The sequence below is a fragment of the Rhinolophus sinicus genome, chromosome 5 (genome assembly GCF_057876585.1).
Source record: "Rhinolophus sinicus isolate RSI-liver-muscle chromosome 5, RSI-T2T, whole genome shotgun sequence".
Classification (NCBI taxonomy): domain Eukaryota; kingdom Metazoa; phylum Chordata; class Mammalia; order Chiroptera; family Rhinolophidae; genus Rhinolophus; species Rhinolophus sinicus.
The window spans coordinates 722128-737820 of record NC_142505.1 but is presented as its reverse complement, the minus strand read 5'-3'; the positions used below and the strand labels follow the sequence as shown (position 1 = coordinate 737820).

Below are 15693 nucleotides of genomic sequence, written 5' to 3'. Positions count from 1 at the left end.
TTTCAGATTTTGTGAAGCTACTTCCATCTGCCTGTCAATTACATAAAGTTTTTTGCTTTGTTTTTTTTTTAAGTATCTGCATTTCATACGTCTCTTTTGCATCAGAAAAGATTCATTTCATTTGAGGATTTTGAGTGGCATCCAGTTTTATGAAAAGAAGAAAATCTACTTTATAAAGCAACTCGTCTTTCTAAATCTGACTGCTTTGTGCACATATTTTACAGGTTAAAGGATTTACCTGAAGACAAAGCATCCTGATCCTTGGAGACTGGACAAGAGTTACTCTTGCCGCTGGCAATTAAAGATGGAGTTGTCATGGCAACAGTTGATCCTGCTTTGCTTCATTGGCTGCCTAGGAGGTAAAAAACAGCTATGTTTCCTAAGTTGAGGTTACAACTATAATTGAGTCATCTATTAAGTAATTTGTTAAATGTTGAAGTAATATTCCTCCAGTAGCAAAGAAAAATCTTTTTGTCCAGAAAGAAAATTCTATTTTTCTCTTCTGATTATTGGATTCTCTTTTCACTCCCTCATTTGGCACATCATTTTATTTCCGTAGCAAATATAACAGCAGCTTACATTACGAATCTCCTGTGCTGTGATTACAACAGTGCATCAGAACTTGAAAATGTTCATTCCTAATTTTTCTTCTCCCCTCTCCCCCCACGAAAGGAGCTCAAACTTCTCATCTCTAGTGTAAAGGGAGAATATAAATTCGAAAGAATGCTGGTATTTTCATATCTAATCTTAAAGAAAATACTGTTCCTTTTTGGCAAATAACTTATTTAAGGGTCCCAAAATAAGAACAGGCTTCTTATTTGTTAATTTGGAAAATTTGCAGTTTAGAACAAAATAGAATGAAAAGGAATAATTATATATCCAACATTCAAAAGCAACTTATAAATCATTTCATGTATTTCTTTTGTTTTGTTTTGTTTTGTTTTCTGGAGGAGTGGATAAGTAAGAGAAGGGTTTTTTTTTAAATAAAATGCTACCATGTTTCCCCAAGAATGAGACCTAGCCAGACCGGCAGCTATAATGCATCTTTTAGAGAAGAAATTAATATACGACCCGGTATTTATTATATTATATTGTTATTATATTATCTTATTATATTATGTTATTATTGTATTATATAAGACCCGGTCTTATATTATAGTAAAATAAGACCGGGTCTTCTATTAATTTTTGCTCCAAAAGACGCATTAGAGCTGATCACCCAGGTAGGTCTTATTTTCGGGGAAACATGGTATGTGCACAACAGTTAGGTTTCGGTTTTTTTGTTTGTTTGTTTTCCATCTCTTTATTATAAAAATTCTCCAGCACTTACAATGTTGAAAGAATAGTACCATGAACACCCACATCTGCACCATTTGGATTTAACTCTTGTGCCTGTCACTGTATTTCTTCTGTCTGTCTGCTACGTGGTGTATTTCTCCATTGATTGGTTGGTTGATTGTTTAAGCCATTTAAGCAGAAGTCATCACTTATCACCCCTAAAAATTTAAGCACCCATCTCCTGAGAAGAAGACCAATTTTTACATGAACACAATTGCTTTGTGATGCCTAAGGACACTTAACAAAGACGTCGTGTGATGTTTTCCTCTCTAAGAGGGAACTGGTGGGCCTGATGCCAAACACCACGGCAGGTGACACACACGTTACTTGAAAACACGCGTATATTGGAGTAAAGTTTGAGTCAAGGTCTCAAAATCTACTCAACTCAAACTTTAAACACTCTTCAAATATTTAAATGAAATGAAAGTGTCCAATTTTTTATATCAAGTTTTTGTTTGTTGGGTTTTAAACAGGGTTGCCCTCTGATGCCTCAGTTTTTGTTCCTAAAACATTTTCTTTGACTGCTACTTCTCTGGCACTGAAGGAAAACGCAGTCATTGTTTACAAATCTCTGCCTTTTCAAATGGCCTTTGGAGAAAGAGCAATACAGATATCAAAACTAAGTGTTTTCCTTTTCTCCAGGAGTATTTTCTTCATTTACAAAGTTTGGCATTTGAGTTCTCTTGTTACTGTGTAAGAAAGATGAAAGATATCTGCCATGGTGATAATATTCATGATGCAGCTTTTATAGAAGCAACTTTGAAATTTCCAAATTAATTGGAAATAGGAAGTTACACTCAGAAAGCGGAGGTGTAGGTAAAGAAAATGAGATGACTTTTTCAAAGCTTGAACAGTTTGAGCTGTAATGTTACACCATGTGCAAATTGTATTGTTTTTCAGCTTTTTTGAGAAATGTTTTACATATTTATGAAGGGATTTATAGAAAAAGCAGTATCCATTTTTCGAAAATACTAAGAATTTATCAAAAAATTTGAAGGTCCACTTGATACTCTAGATATATTGGTAAAAAGCTGTAAAGGTTGGTAAGGGGTGGTTGGGTTAAGTGACGTATGATACACTGTACGCAGGGTGTTACTTAGAGAATTGGGAATCTTTATAATTATCAGGTGGATGGGAATTTGGCTCTTCCCAGTTTTCTAAGCACTTTACATCCTGAACGTTGGTGCCCCTTCTGGAATATGTAAATTTTAGACTGAAACCCTGGCTTGTGAGTGATGTTCTGTTAACCAATATTGGGTCATTTTTTATGTATTACATTTAAAAATCTGTTCATGATGTGGGAGTGATCTCATAATAAACAGCAAGTGAGACATATTGTGTGTAGGAGTGTTTGGCCAAAGATGCAGACTCAGCAAATACCGCAAGCCTTGATAATTGGCCGTTTCCTATCTTCTGAAATTTAAGTTCTTTGGCATTTGTTACTTTGTGCATTTTTCCTCCATTTTCTTCTGTTGCTTTGTCTCTGCCTGTTTCTCCCTGCAGCAAAGAGGCAAACAGTAATTTCTGGCCAGGATTTTTTCTTGAGAGGAACCTGACTCTACTTTTCCTCACAAACTCTAGGCTTTGTTCATTCTTAAACTAACATTTATTCATTATCTATTATGCCCACACATGGTTTCCTGGGAAGAAGATGGACAGAGTTCTTGGACTCTGTGGGGTTTCCATCACATCGTGTTGGGGTAGAAGACGACAGTAAGTTAGGAGGTGACAGTGCTACGGGAGGAAAAGGCGGAGGAGGGTGAGCGTGGAGGCTGTGGTGTGAGCTGCCTTTTTACAGGAGGCCACCAGGTTAGTCCTCATGGGGAGATGGCGTTTGCGCAGAGGCGTGGAGGTGAACGAGCCGACCTTGTGGGTGTTTAGGAAGGGAGCCCCAGGCAGAGTCAATAATCCACGCTCGTTTCTAATAGATGGTGACATGCTCAGTGTTCTAAAAACAGCCCGAAAGCTAGCATGCTAGACCCGATGAGTTACGGGGGAGAAGTGGCAGACAAGCCACGCGGAGGAGTGGGGACAGGGCAGCGGGACATGAAGAGCCCTGGGGTCAGGGCAGGCACATAGAGCTTTGGGACTGACGGCCGCAGGAGCTGTAGTGCGGCCTGTGCAGAGAAGCGATGTGGCCTGGCCTGGTTTTGGAGGGTCTCCTTGTGTAGTGCGTGGACTGATTGTGGAGCGCAGGGACGCCAGCACAAGCACGCGTGAGAAGCTAGCGCAGTGTCCAGGCCAGGGGCGATGGTGGCTTAGGGTGGCGGCAGGGTCGGCGGGCACAGTTAGGATATATTTTCAAGGTAGGATCATGAGGAATTGTGGATGGAATATATGTGGGGTGTGGGAAAAATGCAGGAGTCAAGGACAACGTCAGGGCTCTGTGTCACCCTGTGTCCTAGCAGATCACAGCGTCCACATCATGAGGACCCAGCACCAAGCAGGGCGAGAGTTCCCCGAACTGAAGGTCACTAGAGAATAGTGGGTTAAAAAATCAGACTGGTGCATCCTGACCAGTGTTCTTATCACAATAAATGAGAATTTAAGGGAGGATGCAGTCACCTCTCTGCGCACCACCCGCCTGGTAACACTGACTGCAGATCACTTATTGGCACCGGGGCTCAAGAGAGCATGTCCCAGACCGAGCCGCGCTGTCGTTTGAATGTACAAGGTGCAATCAGGAAATATGGTGTTTAAATGAATAAAAATAATTATTACAGTAAAAGACACACTGCCATTAATCCCCCTCAAGACACTCCCCCTCACTTTGAACACACTTATCCCATCGCTCTTGCCACTTTCTGAAGCAGTTCTGGGTCCTCTTTCGTGAATGTATTTAGCTGCCCTGTCATGGCTGCCTCGACGACCGAATCATTGTGACTTTGGGGAAGAGCCAGAAGTCACAGGTGCCAGGTCCGGTGAATAAGTAGATGAGGACAGACCGTAATGTTTTTATTTGACAAAATCGCCATATACCAGAAACAATGTATGACATGGAGCCTTTCCATTGCGATCACAAAATACGGTGAATGCTGCTGCCGACTGCCATCCAGTGGAAAGGCAGGGATCTTCAATACAGGAAGTGGTGTATCCAACCTTAGTAACAGTGTGTGACAAGTTTCAATTTGTTCAGTATAGTCAGTCAGGTGTGAGCTACTGTTGAGAGAAGGTGTGTTTTAAAGTGTGCTGTAAATCATCCTCCATCATGACAACACTCCATGTCACATATTGCTTCTGGCATATGGCAATTTTATGTCAAATAAAAACATTACAGTGTGTCATCATCCAGCTTATTCACCAAGCTGGCACCGTGTGACATCTGGCTCTTTCCCAAAGTCGAAATGATTCAGGACATCGAGGCAGCCACAACAGCACAACTAAAGACACTCAGGAAAGAGGACTTCCAGAACTGCTTCAGGAAGTGGCAAGAACGATGGGATAAGTGTATTCGAAGTGAGGGGGAGTGTTTTGAGGGGGATTAATGGCAGTGTGTCTTTTACTGTAATAAATGTTTATTTAAAGGTTCACGGTAGTTTTTGATCACCCCTCCTAAGTTCCCGCATATCTGTCCTGTTTCCTCTTGAACACGGGCAGGGCGCTCCTGCAGCAGCAGGGAGCCCAGGGGGTGGTCACTGCCATGGTGACCCCCTGCTGAGTGTCCAGGAGGCTGGCTCCTTCCACGGCTGCCATGTCCTCACGTCACATGCGGCCGTCTCGCTAATCACCACACGAGTCTGATCGTGTAGAAATGCCCACCATGTGGAACGAGGTCATGTCCTCACTGCTGTCCGTCACCATCACCGTCTCACATGTCACACACAAATGGCTGCCACTCGGTGGCTGTCCTCAGTGGACAGCTGTGCAAGATATTTTGCCTTGTTTTTCTGTGCTGCTCTCACCAGCTTTGAGATGTCCAGTTGCCACATACGTTCTGTCTTCTGTTTCCTTGGAGTTTTAAGCTATTCTCCCTGCTTCATCCATCATTCAGACTCCACGGGGGCAGAGGGCCTGCAGGGATGTTCCAAGTGGGTGCCTTTCCCCACTGCCAGGGCGACCTGCCACTGACCGACCGTCCTCAAGCCTCACCACACCACACTCACTCCACGTCCGTCAGTTCAAGCTTGGCCGTAACGTGTCCACTCACAGGGACTAGGTCTGCAGCCGTGTCCCTCAAAGCAAAACTCAACTCACAAAGGGCTGCATATTTGAATTTGGGACGTGTCAGGGATCCTCGCTCCTGCTGGTGACACAGCAGACATGTTCACTTCTGCATGTAGCTGCCTATGGACATCAGCCGACACTTTACGTGTACACAGTGTCACGTGGTGGGACGTGTGATCAGCTCTGCAGTGCTGGGTGCTACTCAATAGTGTGAAATTGCCCGACATACTAATGGGTCGTGTCGTACACACTCTGCACAATGAAATGGTCTCAGACTTGGACACTCTGGGAAGACGGGCAGGCTCGGGTCCTGCCTAGAAACAAACACGGCTCCCAAGCGAAGCTCGGACTCGGAGTCGGGGAGAGAAACCAGGGGCCAGATTCGGACCCTGGCGTTGCATCCCAGCCTCGGAAGATGGAGACTGAAGTGAGAAGTGTGTTGGTCACGTGAGCTAACCTGCAGTTCGTGTAAGTGCTGACCATGGGTGTGGGGACCCATTCTATGGGACGGCAAACCCCGTGGGAATGCTGCCGCTCTCGAAGGGACTCTAGGCCCGGTAGACCTCCCCGGAGATCTGCGTGATGAAACAGTGCACCGGAAGCTCAACTTGTTCTGCTCTGTTCTGTAGTGGCTGGGGTAGCTGTTCCATTTAAACAAGCCATTGCAGTTCCCACAGGGGCTTTGCGTCAGCACCAGCGGTGACAAAGGTCACCGACGAGAGGCAGTTGCTTTTGAAGGCGCTGTCTGCACAGGTTCCGTGAGGGCCTCCTGTGTCACGTCTGCGTTTTCCGTCCTCAGAAGGGACCCAGCGGCAGCACCGAGACCCTGCCAGCTCCCTGCTCAGGACCAGCCACCGGCCTGGTGGTGCTCGCGGAGCCCAGCGCTGCGTTTCTGCAGCATCCTGGCCACCGTCACTGAATCAGCTCCCGTGAGGTCACGCTTTCCTACCGTGACTTCCCGTGTGGTGGACGCACATATTCCAGCTGAAGACAGGCTGTTTGCTTCATGTTATCCCGACATGGCCCAATTCTTTCTTTCGTTGAGCTGTAACGTGTGAACTAAAACCATTTGTGCTGAAGCATAAACACACAGAGACCCATTCTGACGTAATTTACCAAACGTTCTAATACACACACTATGATGGGTGTGTTTAGGGCAGAGACGTGTGTTATACAGTCACTACCTCCCGGAAGCTTTAAGACTGAAGATGAGGAAGATCCAGGAGAAACGCAAGTGAAGGTGATGGAAAGTGGGTTAGGGACGTTGTGATGAATCAGATACCCCGAAATGGTGCAGTGAACACTGATGGGGTGACCACCAAGGAGCCGTGATGCCTCGGGAGTCAGGGAAGGGTCAGAGCCGACCTCACACCGCTGTCTCGGCCGCCAAAGGCTTCTCCAGGATGGTGGCACCCAAAGGTGAGGGCCATGCCCACCAGCTCTGAGGACGGTTGGTGTCCACACCACTGTGAAGGAAAGCGGCCATGTGAGCACGAGCCCCATTTTCTATGCAGAGTGTTCAGCGAGCACATAGAATCAGGTGACTCCGCAGCCGCAGTGCCCGGGGCAGGAGCTGGCACTCAGCGTCTGTCCTCCCTTCGCACTTGACACTTGAAGCTGTGCGTGTGTCTGTTAAGTGTTATGATGAGGGGTTTCGCTCCATCTTACGCAGAACTCAGAAGCCATTTTCCCAATTAAAATAGAGCATGTCCTTATTGTACAGGGTCCTGCGCACGCACAGTGTCATTTGCTCTCTTCCCCGAGACCACGGAGGCTGGGGCATCTCAGAGAGCTTGGGGACAGCCCTCTTGTCATCCTATGTCTTGGGACCACACTGCTCTTTCCATTTTGAAAGTAGCTGGTTCTTTTCCTTCATGGCCAAGATTGGTTTCCCAAGAAGGGAATTAAAGAAATACTTTCCAATCATCACAGACACCCTCCTTAGGTAATAACCCAGGGGGGCAGAAATGCACGCATCTAGAACAAGAGTTATCAAATCGGGGTAGGAATTCATGATGGGTGATGACTTTAATATAGTCGTTTATTTCTAGTATTTAAAAACTTGAAACAGGATAAAGCCTATTGGACAAACTAGAGTAGAACAGAGTAGAAATGTCAGGGACCCAACGTTATTGTTATTACAAGTAACGTCATTAGCCGTCGTGTGTGTGTATACACATGCCCACCATGTCTGCAGTGCATCATGATGAAAAGTAAATTTTCATTGCGGGTCCAATGGAATATAAATTGAACAATTACTCCATTATTCAACTCTAAGACTCTTCCCACCCCCACCCGCCGTCCCAGACAGTTTGGGGAGTGGTCCCCTGTCACGTCCTCGGACTCCGTGCTGATGGCACCTCCCAGATCAGTCCCCTCAGCTCTGGGGTCTAGGACTGTAAATGCAGGGCCCTTGCTTGGGAGCTGCAGTGGGCGAGGGGCCGCGGGGATGGCGCTGGATATCCTCAGGCATTTCAAACACGGTGCTGGCGGCTCCTCACCGATGTGCGGGCAGGAACGTCCTTTACGAGGTTACAGCTCAAAATCATTGCAAAATGCGTCCACCAGCTCGTATTTCCTCTTAATAGCTTCTCCATTACAGCTGATTCATAATAGGAATTCTTTGTTGTGTAATTATTTTTTCACAGACACATGGCCTTGTGCTAGAGTTGGATATGAAACATCCTTTCTGAGATGCACAACGGGAATCAAGCCTGAGCCCCGGGAAGCCTCGATGTGGTCTCTCTGGTAAAGAATAGAAATCTCAGATGCAATCGCCTCTATTAAAACCTTTGAGAAAATTCTGCGAGAGAAAGGTTTTGAAGGAGATGATTGATGAAGTCCTTTAGAGCAAGGTGATGGGTGGGAAGCTTCTGGATGTGCCCATTTCCACATGTGCAGTGAAAGCTGGCGTGAGGGAAAGTGTTTTTCTTTTCACGTAAACGAGCCATGGACCGCGTACTCCGGGGTGTATACAAGGCAGGCAGCATCTAACAACAGCGTTGTGGCTTTTATCTTGTGGAGTTGCTGTTAGCCCATCTAGCAAGAAAGGTGCACTTGTGGGGCTGCGAGTGACAGGACACAAGGAGTGTTGCCAGCCAGGGGCGCTCACCAAGCTCAGCACCCAGAGTTTCCCTGGGCTTCCTTGTGTGGGCTTGACTGACTGACTGCACACGTGGTTGGACTCGGTGTCCGTTCACTCACACCCGTCACTGAAATCTCCCACCCTGCGTGCTGTGCTCTTTCTGGTGTGGCCAGCCCGTCCTACATGATGGCATTCCTGTCAGGTACAACCTAGGTCACCGCCCAGAAGCCAGGGGCAAGGACCAGGCCACATCTTCATTTGCAAAGACAGAGGGTATCACTCCACGGCCCTGGGGTCAGATGGGCAAGAGTACATCTTCCTGATGCTACGTGACCCGGCTGTGCCCTGGGTCCTGCTGGGCACTGGGAGTGACCACGGGCATCGTGGGGACGAGAACAGCAATGCCCAGGCTCGTGGGGTCCACACGGGGTCGCCCACCCTCCCATCACTGCAGTGCCCTGTTAGCTTGTTCTTGCTGTTACAGTCGATCTTTTCAGTAGTGTTAGCATGACTTGAAGTGGCCACACAGCCATTCCCAGGTTCGGGGCCTTTCGGGTACCCTTTGACCGCCCTTCTCTGCCTCCCTGTTCATGGCTCTTGTGGGAGTCGTTGGTTCAGCCTCTGCTTCTTCTCCAACGTGGCGCCTTGAGCCAGGAGAGTGTGAGCTTTTCCTTTTCTTTGTCTTGTTTCCTGTGAATTTGTTTTCAGAAACGCCAGGGACTCACAGCCCAGTAGCATCAGTGCTTGGTGATGACGTCGTCTCATTTCTTTTTTAATTCTTCCTTCAGAGAGATCGTGTGTGTGTGTGTGTGTGTGTGTGTGTGTGTGTGTGTGTGTGTTCTCAGGACGTTCAAGGTCTCTTGAATGTACAAACACTTATGAAAAGACGCGTGTTCAGTGCTATACCCTTGTCTTCAATCTGCTAGTTATAAAATGGAAATCCCACCAAACATTAGGCGTGTTTAGTTCAAGATGGCAGAATGGCATCGTGCCTGGCAGGCTTGGTGCCTGAGGTAATGCCGAGGGGTGCAGTTGGTTTTCAGTCCGCGGAAGTTTTCAAAGGGGCTGACGGCAGGACAGGCTTCCTGTCGCAGGTGACTCACCAGTGAAGGTGTAGGTAGCCTTTGTGTCCTCAGAAGGAATCTGTGAGGTTGCGTTCACAGCAGAAGGGATCTGATTGCCATGGGAAAGCTTCTGTGCGGCTTCTCACCTTCCTACCTGTGTGTCTAGGCTGCTCGAGGGCTCACGGAGGCTCCTGAAGGGCGGCTGCTGGCAAACATTTATTTTGTGTGTGTGTTTTTTGTAATTCATTTATTTATCCGCTTATTTATTTATTTTTTGAAAGTTGAATGGCTTTTCCTAGTTTATTTTGTATTGTATTTATTTATGTATATTGGTTTCAGGTGTACAAAACAATGTACTAGTTAGACATTTACACCCCTCACAGAGTGAGAATCCCCTGCCCCCCAATCTACTGCCCCTCTGACATCGCGTACAGCTATTACGATCCCAGTAACTCTATTCCTTATGCTGTGCTCCACATCCTGTGACTGTATATATGTAATTATACTTGACATTCAGTGTTACTCAGCTTCAGGTTTAGGTGTGCAGCACAATGACATGCATGGACCTAGAGAACATTTTGTTAAGTGAAATAAGTCAGACGAAGACAAATACCAAATGATCTCACTTACATGTGGAATCTGAAGACCAGAATAAATGAGCAAACTAAGCAGAAACAGTCTCCGAGACACAGAGGAAAAACTGAGGGTTGCTAGATGGGAGGGGGTCGGCTTGGGGGAGAAGGTGAGGGGATTGGGATGTACAAGTATTGCCACGGGGACACGAAAGACAGCTTGGGGACCATAACCAATAATGTAAAGGTTTGTAGGGCGTCAGACGGGCACGTGTCTTATTAAAGCTTTGTTTCTAGAGCGCAGACAGGAGTTCCTGGCTTCTGTCTCCTCAATTCTGGAACGTAGCTTGTATGTACCTTTCACTTACGTGGTTGTTTTTGGATGTTTCCCCCCCACAGGGGAGCTGCCCTTACAAGGCCCTGTGTTTATCAGAGAGCCCAGTGACAGCGTTGTTCCCATTGGTCCCCGGGATAAAAGAGTGACTTTAAATTGCGAAGCAAGAGGCAACCCTTCACCTCATTACAGGTACAGTGGGAAGTTTGAAAACTCAAATGGAGAGAAAAGTGATGTGTCAGTTGTGAATTTGTTCTGTGCTCATAAATGTAGGCCCTCAGGAGGAAGCAGTGCGTGAGCCTGTGGCCGTGCATCCCTCCACCGTTTCCAGCAGGCTGGGCCCTGGCCGCGCAGGTTTCGTCCACTTTGCAGTGGGATTTCCTCGTCACTGAAGGGAAACATGGTGGAATCTCTTACATCTGCACTGTCTTTTTATTGATTTATAGTGAAGTTTAGTGCATAATGCAGTCCTCGGGGACACATCCATTGTGGGCAATGAGATTAAATGTGTTCTAAAGGTGTTTGGAAATCATAATTAAAAAAATACTTCGGCATCTATCCTTGCTTTGCCATTGTATTGGGTTGTGTTTGAAGGTTCATTAAGTATAAAAGAATAAAATACGTTCTTACTAAAGTGGTTTTACTTATTCTTGAAGAAAAATATGTTTATTATTAGATTTTTTCCCCCATGAAAGTATGTACTTTTCAGATTACATGAATGATACCTGCTCACTGAAAACCTTCAAACATCACAGAAAGTTCTAAGGAAAAGAAGAATAAAAACCTGAACTGTCACCTTAAGATAAAAATACATATGAACATTTGGGAATGATGGTGGTTACTGGATGGTGGGTATTTACTTTATTAAATAACACAAGACTAACGTGTTTACTCTTAGGGGTGTTTAGGGGTCCCCCTTAGGGGACCCATTTTAGGGGAAAAACAAATTATTTGTGAAGAGCATATGCTGCTTTCCTAGAAGTGGCTGCTAGAAAGTGCTGGAGGCTCCCTGACCACGTGTGCTTTGAGTGCTGTGAGCATTTGTCCTGAAACTGTTTACAATATTAGTTTGTTTGGCAGAGCCTTCTGTGTAACCCGCAGAGCAAGCTGACCTCAGTCTGAATTGATAGAATTCTAAATGTTTCGAGGACTATTGAACTCCTGATGTTGTTTGACCCCTGTAAACAGTAGACGCCCACCTTCACTGTTCCAGTGGGTTAGGTCAGCGCTGGGTGAGAAGGCAGATCTTGGCATTTTTGCACCTGGCAGCCGTCAAGCGCAGTCTTCGTGAAACAATGTCCACCAGCCTGTGTATTGAGCACCTACAGTGTACTTTCAGCAGCATAATTCCGGGTTATCGGTCAGGATTGGCTGAGAGGATAAAGTTTCTCTCTGCCTCTTCCTCTCCATAGAAAAATGTGAAAAGCATAGCGTATGATTCAAATACCAGAAACACGATTTCATGATCTAGTTTAATTAATCAGACTGAAGCACACGCAGCATCTGGAATTTTCTTCTTCTTCTGGGGAAAAGTGAACAAACTGACTTAACGAGACGTTATCCTGGAGTTATCGTCTTCCAGCATTTTCACAGGAGATTCTGACACTTTTTTAAATGCATCCATTTGTTTCTCCCCGGAATGGAAGATTATCCTTTTAGACTTGACTGTAAATATGGTAAAGAAACCGATGACTGACTGACTCGTGGGCAGGCTGCTTTCCTGTTCTCAGTTACGTTGTATTTCCTGGCATTTACCTTCTGAATAATTTGATAATACATGTGTTCAGCTGAAAAATTGTCAAGATACAAGATTTAGTCGTACAGGAGTGTATTTCTAAATGAATAGATTAGTCATGTTTATAATGTTTTAGCAAACAGCAAGTACTGAGTTTAGAAATCCAGACGTGGCCGCTGCTGTCGTTATTTCTTCATGTGTCCCGTCTTTATTGTGATGCCAGGAAGTAAGTGTTTAAACATACTGCTCCCATGTGTAAAACAAAGTTTATGAAAAAGTTCTGCCATTTGCACAGCGCTTCTTACGTTTTATTACATGGCCTGGGATGTGATACATTGAAATTTAAACAAAATCCATAACTGAGACAAAGAGATGTGACGTAAACTCATTAATCAGTTTGAAGTCTGATGGATGAAGAGATTTAACATGGTCGGTATTGTTTAAAATACTTGGTTTGTAGCCAGAGGGAGCTGACATTTTAACTACAGCTATAAACATTTTCTTAAGTTAACACTTCTAACCAATATGAAATTTCACTTAAATTGAAGGTTGATAGTCCCTAGAAATTGAGACTGTAGAAAAGCACAGGGATCCTCTTTTTACTATGAAAATATCAGGCTTCCCCGTAACAAGCGGTGACTCCGTGTCACCTGCCCTCTGCATAGGACGCGCTGATGGAGTAAATGGGTGTAAAACTGCCGGGTTCTGATTAGGACGTTACCTGCTTAGATGACGTCACCTTCTTTACAGCCTGATTTTTGCCCCCTGGCTCTTGACTTCAACGGCCACCCAGATAACAGTGTATGTTATTGCGTCCATGTTCCAGAAGGAAATATGCTGATTCTTATGCTCTTACTATCATTTAACAGTTACCAATAAATAGGATACATATGTGATAACATTGAGGGCATCAAAAAGGATACGTGGATTTTCCTCCAAGTAGTCAGAGAAAGGATAGGTTTTTATACGTATTTATTAATAGAAGCAGGCAGGCCGGGACACAGACACACAGATTCTAGATATTTGCTGAGGGGGAAAGTTAGGGGGTCATGTGAGACGACACGTAAGTCGAATGCAAACAGGCCCCCGAGATTCAAACTAAAGTTTCAGAGCTTAAGAAAACACTGTGCTTGGAACGCCCAGACCTGCGCTGTGGACTGAGGCAAACGCCTCTCAGGAGACATTCGTCTTTGTTAGTGCCCCGAGGAATAAAGAAGTCTTAATTGGCCCTCTTAGAAATCCGAAAGTTCAGACATGCTCCAGGGAAATTGCTTGTCATGGGGTTTAACTGGGGATTTAGTCCTTCTGGTGCATCTCCCCACAGCCTCTATTTAGAAGCTAATTAGTGTTCAGTCTCCTAATTGCTGATGCTCTGAAAGGGGTGACCTAGGAAGCTTTAAAGACTTGCTTAAATGGGAAGGTTTCCTTGGACCTCCTGCGGGCTTACAAGTGCCCCCCATTTGCTCTTTGAAGGACCCCATAGGAGCATCTCAGGTAGCTTCTGGTGCCACTTATCCTTTAAGGGACCACATATTTGGGCTGAAATGGGTAGAATGCACAGGGCCCACAGGGAGCAGGCGTGTCTCTAAAATACAGAGGCCGACCTGCCTGGAGAGCGTGCAGACGCCCCACTGCCAGCTCAGGGTCGCGGTGGCGTCTCCGCCCCGACGGCTGTCAGCAGCAGGACCCCATCCAGAGTTACAAAGCTTCCCAAGAGACGGTTAACATCCGTTGCTCTCTCTTTGGAATCCCCATGTCTGGCGTTGACTGCTTTTCTCTTCACACGTGATGCAAAGAGAGTCTGTCTATGACCCACATGGGCTGTTCTCAGCATTTACCTCAGCTCCACACGCAGCAGCTGTGTGGACACAGGGCAGTCACATTAATAACTAATGTCTCGATCACAGCAGCTTCTTCCTCTGCTCAGTGGCCCTAGGTGGCTAAAGCTGCTGTGTTGCGAATGCAGGGAGATGCATCTGTGCTTCTAGAAAGTTCTGTGGACAGCGCGTGGCAGACTGCCCGGACCCACAGTCGCTTCTGCCTGTGCTCTTCCGTTTTGTGTCCTGACGAGGAGGCGGCCAGGCATCCTTCCTGCAGCTCTCCAGAACACGTGAGCTGCTGTAATAAGCACAGCGTGAGGACACTCGGATACACGAGTGCCAGGATGAAATGCAGTCAAAGTGCGGGTCCCCAGGGACACTCTCCCCTCTGCCCTGTGGTCTCCAAACGGAGTCACCTCCCACACCTCCTGATTTCCTGAGCATCCACTCAGCACATTCACCGCAAAGAGAAAAGGGAAAGACAGTCTGCTCACCACTGACTCAGGGCGCCTGAGGTTGCTTGCAGTCTGCACCCCCCACGTGACACTGCACGTGGTCTCCAGGGCCCTGTGTTTGGCTGCGCACGTGCATAACGGACGCATGCTGTCGATGGTGTGTGTGCTCGCCGTGCGAGACAGTGTAGAGGGCAGCAGAGTCTCTACTGTCTAGTGGACTCTGTGCATAGGACGTATTTTAACATGACTCTGACTGTATGTAATCTGTCCCCACATACACCCTGCCGCCATGTCGGGTATTGTGTCACTGTCCTCTAGCTTCTGTGAGGAGGTCTCATCCTCGCCGATTCCCAGGCCCAGCTCCATGCAGCATCGTGAGCTGTGTCCCCACAGCCACAGGGAGCCACGCAGAGCCACGCAGTGTGCCCGTGGTTGGACAACTGAAAACCACTGCAGATGCAGCCTGCCTGTACTCTGAGGCCAGTCGGGCAGACGTCGTGTCCGTCTGTCCACGAGCCCGTGGGCACCCTCAGCGCCCCACCTACTGCACCCACACCTGCCTTTGTTGTAAAGCTTCTCAGCACAGGGGCCGCCTCACAGGTGAGCACAGCGTGTGTCCCTCATCCCACGACCCAGACGCCCAGCAGGTGGTCAGGGCCCAGCTGGCAGAGGGACAGCACACAGGCCTGCCCGGGAAGGAGAATGCACAGGGAGCTTGGGATTGGACCCCGTCGCTGGGCCCCAGGTTCACAAGCTGTCGGGCACCTTCTACAGGATGTGCTCCCGTCTGAGCTGCTCCCTCTGTGTCGGCTCCATTATGACCTAGATTGGCACGAGGTGACAACGATGGCCGCAGAATCTCCAGACGGACTTACGTCCTCCCCACGACGTCATCTGCACAAAAGGGCAGCATCTCTTTTAGTGTCAACAGGACGCCGAGTGTCAGGAGAACATGGAAACGCAGCCGTCCTGTCAGCAGTCAGGACCCAGGGGAAGTGGAGCGGTCAGAGCTTAGCGATTGAAGACGGCAGGAGAAGAAATCCTTCGTTTTGTTGTTGTTGTTTCCTCCTGTTTGTGAGGGGCTGAGGAGGAAAGGTAACGTGGGCCCCACGGCGTCCTGGGGCCT

General features: G+C 47.0%; 1 protein-coding gene across 6 annotated transcripts in view; it reads left to right on the top strand.

Annotated features, from left to right (window-relative positions):
• The window catches only part of CNTN3 (contactin 3), a 185998-nt gene that overhangs the window by 47174 nt on the left and 123131 nt on the right, over positions 1-15693 (top strand). For 3 of the 6 annotated variants that reach the window (XM_088798084.1, XM_074312196.2, XM_074312197.2), the window contains 2 exons: positions 225-359; positions 10623-10749. In XM_088798084.1, the coding sequence (XP_088654210.1) occupies positions 305-359; positions 10623-10749 (182 nt within the window). In that variant the 5' untranslated portion in view covers positions 225-304. Of the gene's footprint in view, positions 1-224; positions 360-8145; positions 8251-10622; positions 10750-15693 lie in introns of those variants that run through there. The other 3 variants (XM_088798086.1, XM_088798087.1, XM_088798088.1) reach the window with 2 other exon arrangements.